Below are 12268 nucleotides of genomic sequence, written 5' to 3'. Positions count from 1 at the left end.
AAGTGTTAAGAGATCATATGACTATGAAATAGGGAAGTTTTGCACAATTTTGAGATGATTTTGGAAGCTTCAGCTATTGGAAAAATTGTGTCATGACTCACGATGGACCTGTATCGTGGCACGTCTAAAGGAGCATTAGGATCTGGAGTTTGTTATTTTCACAGCATCGTGGCACGTTGGGAATCAATTGTGGAACGTTGACCCAATCGTGCCACGTTGACCTACATCGTGGTACGTTGGAGACTGTTACAGAAAGTTGTCTATGAAAAGCCAGTTGCGATTTCAGGCCAAGGGTTTGATTTTTAGGAGATTTCAGAGCAGGCTGCCAAAGACCTAGAAACACGTCGTGGATCTCACACCAACTCATAGTTGGTTCCAATTTATGCATGTTTCATTATTCATTTGTTATTGATTGTCTTTATCTAAACCCTTTTTGATTAAGCCATGAGATGAATCTATTGTAAGTTGTAATCATGTAATTTGTTATGAACTCTCTTTGACATCAATGAAATTTTAGCATTATTCAACTTCTTAATTATATGAATTGATCTTAGAATTTAATTGACTACTAGCCATATCTGTTAAATCCCACCTCATAATTCTGTTTGACTTAACGTATTAAGGTAGAGATAAAAAATTGTTGAGTTATGACTTATGAATTAACAGACTAGTAATACTTCCAACGGTTATGAATCGACTTAAGAGATTATAATTTAGGAACGAGTTTTGATTCAAAAGATTGATCAAAACTATTGTGTTAATTTGTCGTAAAACTAGGTGAACATTGAGAGAGAAGAGAGGCAAGTTATTTTATAGTGAATAATAGAGGATTCGAAGGCTTAATCACTCGTAACCCTAATTTTCGAAACCAACTTCAATTGTGTTTTTTCTTATTTTTATGCATCTAAACCCAACTGCCTAGGGCAACCCACAATTTTAATACATCCTTTACATTAATGAAATTTCTAAGTAGAAATTAACAACAACCATCGTGGATACAAATTTATTATTATTACTTCGATAATTTTGGTATACTTGTCAAATATCTATCAAGTTTTAGGCGTCGCTGCCGGGGGTTGTTGAATCATTTTGATTTGGAAAAGTTTGTTATTATTTAGGATTTCTTTCATTTATATTTATTGTCTATATATTGAAAAAAGAATTGATTTTATTTTATTTATGATTTATACTATTATTTCATTGTTCTTTGCTACTAAAAATTGTATCGAAGTTTTGTAGCAATGATAGGGTTTGCACTAGTAGTAGTAATTGGTCAAAGTATAGTCGTTAGGAATAATTTATTTATTGCAGACTAGTGACAATAGTTTGTCGCTCTTTCATACCTATCAAAAGTAACTAGAGAATGCTTATAGCTACCTAAGTATGATTTATGGGACTGGCTATATTGTTCAAATATCTTGAAATCAAGTAGGAATTTGTATGAAGTGGACTAAGTTACCAAACACTAAAAGAGAAGTGAATCGGGAAAAAAAACTAATTATTCTCCTTGCCTTGATTTTATTAACTTTAATTTCTCTTATGCAACAAAACTTATGCCATGTGCATTGCTCGAATTTACACATCCTAGTCAAAATTGAAATTTCTAAGTAAAAAATTTACAATTCCTGTGGAGATAAACTTTTATAAATATTACTACTTGACGACACTTTAATACACTTGCCAATTTTTTTTTTTTTGAAGGAATACACTTGCCAAATTATTCATCACCTATGGTAACTGAATACATTATCAAAGAGAAGAGAATAGTAACATACACTAGAAAAAGCGGAACGGGGAGGGAAACACCCTATTTGATGCTCTGGCCATACTCCATTGCCTCTGTACCGTTAGATTTCGGAATGAATGATTTTTGGTGAAAGAGTCTTTAAATAGGCAATTGTCTCACTAATGCATGTATGGGGGTACATGGCCGAAAAGCAGAAGAAAAAAAAATGTTTTTTCTGCTTCAACGTGTGGCGAGCATGGACCATAGTTCCAGGGCGCATGAGGCCGTGCCTATCCCCTTTGCTACTTCTTTAGCATGCGCGGCGGGGCACACAAGGTCAATACATGGGGTGCATGGATCAAATAATTTTTTTCCTTGTTTTCTTCATTCTTCATGTACTTTCCATTCTTAATATGAGCTTAGGACTTGGGAAAAAATTCCCCCGAACTGTTGTCTTCAAATCTTTGTTGTGCTTGATTCTCTAGCTTATATAACTTCCATGAGGTATCTTGCTTTGTCTGATTATATGATTTATACTATAGAAGACTCAAAATATCTATGAAGTTATCTAATTAAGGAAAAAAGTGAATTAAAACGATGAGATCAAAACATTACAAACCATTTCCAAACAATGAGAAACTCACTTTAAATCTCTAGAATGTCTTCAAATGCACAAATATTTTATATCATATTCTATTCATAGTTTTCCCTACTAATCTCATTTAATAAAGGTCAAATCATAAAATATTATTTGAATCAAATCCATTCGTTGATTTCCAACTACGAACAGACAAAAATTCCCAGCTTACTAATTGAATCAAGTTTAGAAAGAATAAGATAAAAAAAACTAAATGTATAAAGTTAATTTGGAAACTGTGCATTCATAATTTTTCAATTTTTAAATTAGTGCTCTAAATACAGTTGTTAGTATTTTTCGAAAACTTAATAAATTTTTAATACAATATTTATTTTTTAATTCTATTTTTAGATCTTATCTTTGTGCCCTTAAGACCAATTAACTTTACTTACTCTATCACCAACAGTGTATTTGCTCATATAATGCTCAACTCCTTCAATTTTGTAGTAATGAAACTCACTTGCTTTGCATACTACTACAGGCTTAGCACTACAATTATTGCTCGAACTTAAGATTCCATTCTCCAAAGGACAACCAACACATTGATTATCCTCACAAAGCCCAAATTTTCCACATCTCTTTGGCAATTGACATTCACTCTCATCAAAATCTCTATCAAAGAGAGTGTATGTCACTTTCCAAACACCATCTTGAACATCTAGAAAATATGTGTAAAATCTGATGTTACCATCAATTCCAAGCCTAAGATATGTTAAAGTACTATTCTTCACTGGCCTACCAATGATACTACTACCAGAAGTGGTAGAATTGGCAACAAAAAAATCAAATCCAAACTCAAAAGATTCTGGATCAGATTTAAGTGTGACATTTTCTAATGAGCCTTTTTCAAATGAAAACCAAGAAGATGAAAACCAATATTTAATTGGCATAGGTGAAATTTCACTCTTATAATACAAAGCCAAACCTTTAGGCTCCAAAATCAAACTATAAGGACCATCAACATTTTCTTTTTCTGAAAGCCTACTAGCAAGTTTTGAAGGACCATTAGGCTTTAAATATTGATCAACCAAAAGGGTATCTGTAGGATGATCAAGACTTTGCCAACAAAATTAACTTTAGTATCAATTAAAACCATGTTACCATTTGAGAGTAACCTTAAGGCAACAACACCTTTATTGGAAGTGTTTGTTTGCCAAACAATTCTTCCATCATCATTAGCCCACACAAGATTTCCATCAACACCTAATGAAAAAGTTGCATTTTCATCAACTGGGTTGCCTCTATTTGCTTCCCAAACCCACCGAAATAAAAAAACGTAGTAGCACTAAAATCATTGATCTGTCCGGTAGAGAGGGATGGAGGCAACTGTAAAGGTATGGTGCTCCAGTGCAGTGGCAACGAAATCTTCGTGGTGGATTGGAGGGTGTTTGTAGACACGTTAGTAATTCAACGCTCAAGTTAGTGTATAAAATGAGGTTGAATGTGTAAAAATGTATAGGAAAAATGAATCATACCTTGAGGGCGACGCAGAGATTACCCTTATATATATAGGAAGGAGGTGCTAACTGCTTCCGTGAAATGCGGCGTCTGGGCTGTTGGAGGCGACATGTACGGCAGAGGATCCACGGGTCGTGCTTCAGTAAGGTGAGGTGCACCAGCACTAGCGTGCTTACACAGGTGATGCGCCTTGATCCAGAGGACACCCTATCCACGTGTCATCGTAAGATTGACCATCTAGCCCGTCCAGAACACCTAGTACTTCTAAATTTAATATAAACTTAAAGGCTAATTAAAAACTTTATGCATATGGTTTAAATTTTAGTTGATAGTTTGACTGAATATTCATAATTTGTATATAAAATTTGTGTAAAATTAAAATTTATTTTAGAATAAATTAATATAAAAGTATGATAATAATATGGCCTAACATTAACATTGAATAATTGGATGATGGTTGTATTCACCATTTTAGTATTGGTGAGAATGATACCAAATGAAATATATTGCCGTGGTCCGTGACAATATGAAAGATATTTTATCACTTGCTTATGATTTGGTTGAACATGGTAGCATTTATGCGGATCCTTGGATAAGATAAGGTTTGTAGAAAAAATTAATTTCTTTCTACAGTTAGTAACCAAAATTGTGTTTCAGTGTCAACTTTTTTATTTGGGAAATGCTTTTTCTCCCGATAGAATGTCAATCGAAAAAACCACGGCAATACCTGGTTAGTAATGATGATTGGAGGATTGTTTTTTTATTTCCGTTTTTTAGCAAATACTTCGTCCGTTTTTAAATATAAGCAAATTTTACATTTTAGGTTCATTCAATTAATGATGTATGTGGTCCATAATATGAACCACATACATCATTAATTGAATGAACCTAAAAAATCAAATTTACTTATATTTTAGAACGGAGGGAGTACCTCCTTTGTATTCCGCCAAACAACAAACTGTCATTGGTTAATTTTGTTTTGGGAAGCATTCGCTGTGTTTTCTTTACCACTATATAGCATTGCTATTTTTATTTATATTGTAAAAAAGTGTTACTAATATTTTCCAAGAGTTTTTCATTGAAAACATACTTGGAGCACAAGGTAGCTTTTTATAAGCTTTTGCTAGAACGCATATAGGTTGACTGTGAAGAAATCATCGTCAACAAGAAGCATAGATCTAGAGTTTAAACATTTTGCTAGAATGTGTAAGTATAATGAACTTAAGCGTGTTTAGGATGATGAGATACCGGGAGAGGATAAGAAAATTAGAAATAATAAGAAGATGGAAGATGATAAGAACGTCAAAGATTTGATAAGAAGATTGAAGATTACGAGAAAAGTTGACGATGATGTGAAAGTTGTAGATAAAAGTCTCGAGATCTCCCTAAAAATTAGTTAAAGTGTATGGGATCAAAGAACTAAATACAATTTCTATACGCAAGGATAGTTTGATACAATTTTTTTTATAGTTTTCATTGGTTTAGTTATTTTCTGTTTTGGTTTGCGCTTTCTCGATGTCAGTGTGTTAAGATTGTAAAATATGGATGTTTAAAATACACATTTATGTTTATTTTTTATTTCTCGTTAGAATTCTATAATCCAAAAAAGAAACGCGACCGAATTTTAAAACTCAGACAAATATATTTTCAGCAGTTTGTAGGGCACGCGAAAATAAGGGGAATGAGGGGAGAGTTTCACTTCTCCTATGGCCATGATTTTCATGTTATTTAATTGATTCTAAGAGTTTTGTAGCACATATTACATTGACCCAATAACCTTGTGCACAATGACCCATTGGATAGTATGAAAAAGTAAGAATATTTTTTCCCTTCTACCCATTTCTCGCGCACCCTTTTTTTTTTTTTTTTTTTTTTATATATTATGAAATGTCCATGTGATTTTCATATTTTATAATCTGAATTGAGTTTTCCTTTTGTTTTGGAGTGGAAAAAAATAATTTTTTTTTTACCAATTCAGATTTTATAATCCAAACACCCCAAAAAATAGGATACGTTCCTTGCTTTTTTTTTTTACGGATTATAGAATTCAAACACCCCCTAAACACCCTTATTCGGGGGAAAACATCCTTTTTCAGATTTATAATCTGCACTGTATCAACATAAATTCTGAGTCTGTTTGTATCATGGATAGCCAATTTAAGGACCATATTAGTCTTCCTAGCTCTCATACTTATGTTTTAGGTCATTGATAGATGTTCTCACTCAAAAATCTTGTTTTCAGGCTACTTAATCAGATTGCTCTGAAACTTTCCCAAAAATTAGAAAAATATCAAGGATCATGACTCTCCTAGTAGTGACTTCTTACAGGTCTCCGTCCCTCAAAATCCAAAATTCTTTCGTTCAGTCCTTTTTTTTTTTTTTTTTTCTTTTTTCTTTTTTCTTATATTCTTAGCAAAATCTGAAAAAATTTACATTAGTTTTATTTGATTTTTAAAAAATTATGTGGTATTTTTTTTATTTTATTTGACATGTTTTATTAATTTTTTTACTTTGTTTTTTATTGTTTTTAAAAGTGAAATTCGGCATCCGCAACTGCTAAAATAAGAGAGATTCTAATTGCTGCTTGTATATATAATCCGAACACATCCTGTGTTCAAATTATATAATTCAAAACCCCATAGATATTTCTGAAAAAAAATAAGGCTCATGAGAAGGTAATAATGTGGATAAAATAATAGTCAAAAAGTAAATATTACTGCATATTAGTTGGACCAAAGGTTTATTGACCCAATAACATTATGGACAATAATATGAACTATAAGGTGTAACGTATATCGACATTATTGAAAAAAGAAGAAGTTATATTGACAATAAAATAATGAAATTCCCTTAAAAAAAAAATGAAATTTTAATTATAATAATCTTTTACTCCCTCCGTCCCAAATTGTATGTCGCTTTGAAAAAAAAATTTTGTCCAAAATTATATGTCGCTTTACAATACCAATGAAATATTAATGTTATTTTTCCTATTATATCCTTAATTATTAATTACTCTCTCTTCTTTCAATTATTTCATTTATCTTTTCCATATCATTTATTAAGGATAATTTTGTAAAACAACTTATAATTTCTCTTCCCCACACAATATTAATTACATTTCTTAATACGTGTGAAATGGTCAAAACGTCGTACAATTTGGGACGGAGGGAGTAGGTTGCAAGCTTGTTTTATTTCTTCTCTCCTTAATGAGAAGCAAAACATTAATTTCCGTACATCTAGTTTTCAATTTCTAAAAACCAATTTCCAAATCAAAATTACTGCACTTGATATAACCATTAATCTTTACGTTGATCCATCCAATCTTTTCTATATGTCCCCTAAAATTATTATGTCTAGTTTCTATACAATTTTACAGGTTTAAGACAAAGATTGTACTAATGCGGAGTAAAGGAAGGCAAGGGCACGTATCAAAGTTGTCTTTGCCTCCTAAAGACTTATGGAGCCAAGTAGGATTCACCAAGCATGCGTGGCGAGGTGAAAGCGAGCCTAATCACACGATTTTGGAAGGAAATGCCAAAGTCGGTTCGCTAAGAACAAAAAGCTTGCTTGGCGAGCAAATGCGGTTTAAGGAATAATATCTAAAGGCAACTGAGCTTTCCCTCCTTTAAAGTAACCTCAATTAACTAAGAAAGCATTTTGTGTTTAGCGAATCTGATGTTTAATAACCCTTATAAATAGAGGTGTAGGTCATTTGTAAGAATTAATCAAGTTTGTTGAGGTTAGCCGGAGCTATTGGGAGGCTAGGGAAGCTTGGAAACAAGTTTGTTGATACTTCTCTAAGATTCAACAACTCTCTTTTGTTAGTCATGCAACCCATGAGTAACTAAACTCTCTCTTGTGTTGTGATTTGATATAAATAACTAGGAATATATGTAATACGCTTAATTTGGATGGTTGTATATGATTTATATTTTCAACATAATTTTAGTCTAAATCTTTTCTTAATGTTTTGTCGCCAATGTAGTGTGCCACAATTGATCTTTTGATTTAGTCAGGCCTAGTAAGGTTGGCTATCTAAGGGACATGGTTTAGATTATGAACAGGTGCTATCGCTTAAGAGATCGCGGGAAGGTCTATATTCATATATATCTTTTCGATCGGCTATTTGGCTTTCGTGTATCAAATGTCAGTTGTTTCTATGTTATTTCACGTCGTTAACCTGAGCCGGAGACATACGCTGATGAAAAGGTGGAGTTATATCTAGGACATAAAAAGTATACAATCAATTAAGATGAAACATATGAGTAATCGTTATTGAAATTCAATCCCTCCATAACTCTATCTATTTTTATTCAGTTTACTTTGAATCAAACTACTCAAACACTTTTGTAAACAACTTGTTCGGAAAATCTATCAATACAAACTTAAATTAAATAAGCGCGGTCTTTATGGATACAATATTTTATTTGTTTGATAAAACTGATATACTTACCATTGTGTTTGAGTAAACCAACCTGTAAAACTCTTGTATCAAATATCTATATCGTTATTATTATACTATCGGAAATGTTAACTAATGCTTCCAAGACATTAGTTAAGGACCTTAAATTATAACTTTTTATGAAAGTTTGTGTAATTAGTACATTAGAAATTAAAAACTTTGACATTTAAAAAAAATAATTACTCCGAATACTTAATTTAAAATACTTAAAAGTATACCCCGAAGACATTCACTATGGTGTAGTCAAGTACCAACATATATCCGCACCTTCGACACTTATCAGAAAGTGTCATCATTAACAACATTTTCACGTATTGGAAAAATAAATATTAAGCACACAAAAACGAAGGTAAATGGAAGAAATAACTAAGTTAGAATGTTTTTTTTTTTTTTTTTGAAGAATATGTTAGAATGAAACTTGAAAGCGTTGTTTTACCCCAAACTACATGGTTATCCATTTTATTTTATTTTTTGTTGACCTTTGGTTCATAAGGGAATGGACTTTAAAAATATGAAGTTTGGCCGAGATATAAGTAAAGTATGATAAATAATTGTTCTACCTAAAAATTGAATTTAGGATCTCATAAACAATTCGTTCTTTAGTGGAATTCGACTACTCAAATCCAATTACTTGGTTAGAGGGTATTTGTCTTGTTACTAGAGCAAAGACCAATAATAAGAAGTTTTCTTTTAATGACAAATATTAGTACTGTTCTGTACTGGGTCAGTACCCATTCTTTTGGACTTGGGTCCGATGCAAAACCTAGGAGCAGGCGACACCATACGACGGGCACGCCCTAAGTACCATCCGGTCCGGATCTAATGCCAAAGGACCAGGGAAAATTTTTCATGTGAAGGCTTGATAGTCAAAATCTTAATTATCCACTACATATACTCATGCTTAGCATTGAGTAAGGTATCACCATTCTTACTCTATTTTAAGTCGCACACTATAATATCTTGAACTCCTTAGGGACTTGGGCGATAGAGCACGTGCAGGTACACCACACCCTTTCGGTGGAGAACGAATAAATGTAGCTTGCAACGGACGACGAGAGCTCAATTCCTTTACACATCAGATCTCAAGCCAACGAACCATCTTCTCAGATCCATGAATATTTTTTCTTATCTATATGAAATCGTCTTAGAATTTGATATTTTTCTGATCGATCATGAACAATTTTCCCATCTTTCATAAGCTATATTATATTATATTCTTAGTTTTCCCTTACGACCATTGTAATCTTATATAATCAATGAAGTTAAAACCCTGAAATATTATTTGAATTGAATCGATATTTGTTAATGTCAAACTAGGAACAAATTATATAAAGAAATGACTTTAATCCTTGGCCTACCAATTCAAGTAATTTTAAATGGAATGAGAGAAGAATATGAATTATATTAAGACAATTACAATAACACTTTCATAACACACTTCTTAATTTATAGTACCCATATTACAAGTCCTTCTCCACGTGGAGAACAAAGAGATAAACCACAACTTTATTGCATTCTAAAACAACTAGTAGGAAATAACAAAATTAAATTGATACAATTAAAATACAATACCAAAAAAAAAAAAAAAAATACCAAGACCTTCCCATGGAAAAATCTAAGCTTATCTTATTACTTATTAGGCACCTTAATATAACCCACATGTGTGGTATTTTGAACTCTAGTAAGAGTTTGAAGATCATAAGCTATCCAACACCTTGATTCATCCTTATGGTAGAAATACCCAACACACTTACAATCATTGGTACATTTGTTTCCACATGCATCTTCACTTACTATATCACCACTAGTGTATTTGTTCATGTAATGCTCAACTCCTTCAATTTTGTAGTAATGAAATTCACTTGCTTTGCATACTCCTCCTAAAGGCTTAGGGCTACACTTATTACTCCAACCAAATATTCCATTCTCCAATGGACAACCAAAACATTGATTATCCTCACAAAGCCCAAATTCCCCACATCTCTCTGGCAATTGACACTCACTCTCATCTAGATCTTCATCTTCATCAAAGAGAGTGAATGTCACTTTCCAAACACCACTGCGTACATCTAGAAAGTAAGTGTGAAATTGAATGTTACCATCAATTCCAAGCCTAAGATATGTTAAGGTACTATTATTCACTGGCCTACCAATGATACTATTGCCAGAAGTGGTAGAATTGGTAACATGAAAATCAAATCCAAACTCAAAAGATTCTGGATCAGATTTAAGTGTGACATTTTCTAATGAGCCTTTTTCAAATGAAAACCAAGAAGAAGAAAACCAATATTTACTTGGCCTAGGAGAATTTGTACTCCTATAATATAAAGCCAAACCTTTAGGTTCCAAAACCAAACTATAAGGGCCATCAACATTTTCTTTTTCTGAAAGTCTACTAACAAGCTTTGAAGGTCCATTAGGTTTTAAATATTGATCTACCAAAAGGGTATCTGTTGGATGGTCAAAACTTTGCCAAACAAATTTATCTTTGGCATCAATTAAAACCATGTTACCATTTGAGAGTAACCTAAATGCAACAACACCTTTATTGGAAGTGTTTGTTTGCCAAACAATTCTTCCATCAGCATTAGCCAACACAAGATTTCCATCAGCACCTAATGAAAAAGTACCATTTTCACCAACTGGGTTGCCTCTATTTGCTTCCCATACCCACCGGAAAAGCTGCTCCGATCGTTGAAGTCCGATTCGAAGTGCTAGAGTGAAGGCATTTGGAGTAGTGTTGTAGAAACCAACTTGGAATGGAGCATTGAATATGCTTATCATTCTGTAATCACCTCCATATTCTACAATGAAGTCTCCAAGGTCACCTGAATTTACAAATTTAAAGGTTTCATTTTGTGGAACAATTGCATGTGCAATTAAGGTGGAAAATGAAAAGAACAATAAAGTGAGAAATGAGGTATTGGGGTTAAGAAAAATAGACATTGTTGTGTGAATTGTTGAGTGATGGATGTGTTTTGCTATATGTTAGGTATCTTCTATTTATAATATTTAATGTGAGAAGTTAGAAGGTACTTTGAGGCATCTTTTGTTCAAAGGTGTCCACTCAAGTACAATGTAGAAATTAATGGATTTGGATCTAGGTCTCGATAGCATGAGTTTAATACTTCATTCATTTTAAAATAAGTCTCGTTTTAAATAAAAAAAATTATTTCGAAATGAATGTCATTTACACTTTTCAATATTGAATTATTATTTTACTTTCAATTGTTCCCTCTAATTAATTAATTATATCTAAAACATCCATGTCCTCGTGAGCTTAGCTCAGTTGGTATGGATAATGCATAAAAATATGCAAGGTCAGAGGTTCAAACCTCGACCACGACAAAAAAAAAAAAAGAGTTACGTCAATAGTAAAATTGGTTAGTTTAGTAAAATTGTCATGTAAAAACTTAAACGACACTCATTTTGAAACGGAGGGGTAGTTCTGGTTCATAATATAAGAATCATGAAATGATAAACGACACTTAATCCTCATTGTTTACGTATTTATTAAAGTAAAAATAAGTTTAAAATATTTTGGAAAAGTAATAATTATTGCGATTGAAAATGTTAATAGAATACTAGTATTAAAAAAAGATGTTTTTACAATAACTATTAAAAAAAGGCTAAAGTATTTAAATATCCTTTCATTATTAAAAATAACTCTAAAAATATCCTCTCAAAAACTAAAGTATTGTATTTAAAGACCGAGCTGATAGTATAGTATTAATGAGAAGAATGCCAACTGTAGTTGACGTGTTCTAGGCTGTCCATAACAATCATGAAATGATATTTTATCACTTGCTTGATTCTTTTGACAAAAATATGTATGTTTTTATTTAAAGCTCCCAAGCATCTCAAGAGGAGATGCTGGTGGTGCTAAAGACAACACAAAACAACAGCAGAAGAAAGAAAAAACACCCCACCCAATTACAACTGCTAGCCATTCCCCAGCAGACCCAAACGACACAACAACACCAAA

At 32.4% G+C, this 12268-nt stretch overlaps 1 protein-coding gene and 1 pseudogene across 1 annotated transcript; both read right to left on the bottom strand.

Moving 5' to 3' along the window:
- Positions 1-2731: 2731 nt before the first annotated feature.
- LOC11413395 (epidermis-specific secreted glycoprotein EP1-like) lies at positions 2732-3932 on the bottom strand (annotated as a pseudogene).
- Positions 3933-9650: 5718 nt separating this feature from the next.
- LOC11413394 (epidermis-specific secreted glycoprotein EP1) lies at positions 9651-11277 on the bottom strand. Its single transcript, XM_003596330.4, has one exon. It carries the CDS (start codon positions 11227-11229, stop codon positions 9913-9915), a length of 1317 nt encoding a protein of 438 aa, XP_003596378.1. The 5' UTR covers positions 11230-11277; the 3' UTR covers positions 9651-9912.
- Between the last annotated feature and the right edge of the window lie 991 nt (positions 11278-12268).

Source organism: Medicago truncatula, chromosome 2 (assembly GCF_003473485.1).
Source record: "Medicago truncatula cultivar Jemalong A17 chromosome 2, MtrunA17r5.0-ANR, whole genome shotgun sequence".
Taxonomy (NCBI): domain Eukaryota; kingdom Viridiplantae; phylum Streptophyta; class Magnoliopsida; order Fabales; family Fabaceae; genus Medicago; species Medicago truncatula.
The sequence above is the reverse complement of the archived record's forward strand: the minus strand, read 5'-3'. Positions and strand labels throughout refer to the sequence as shown.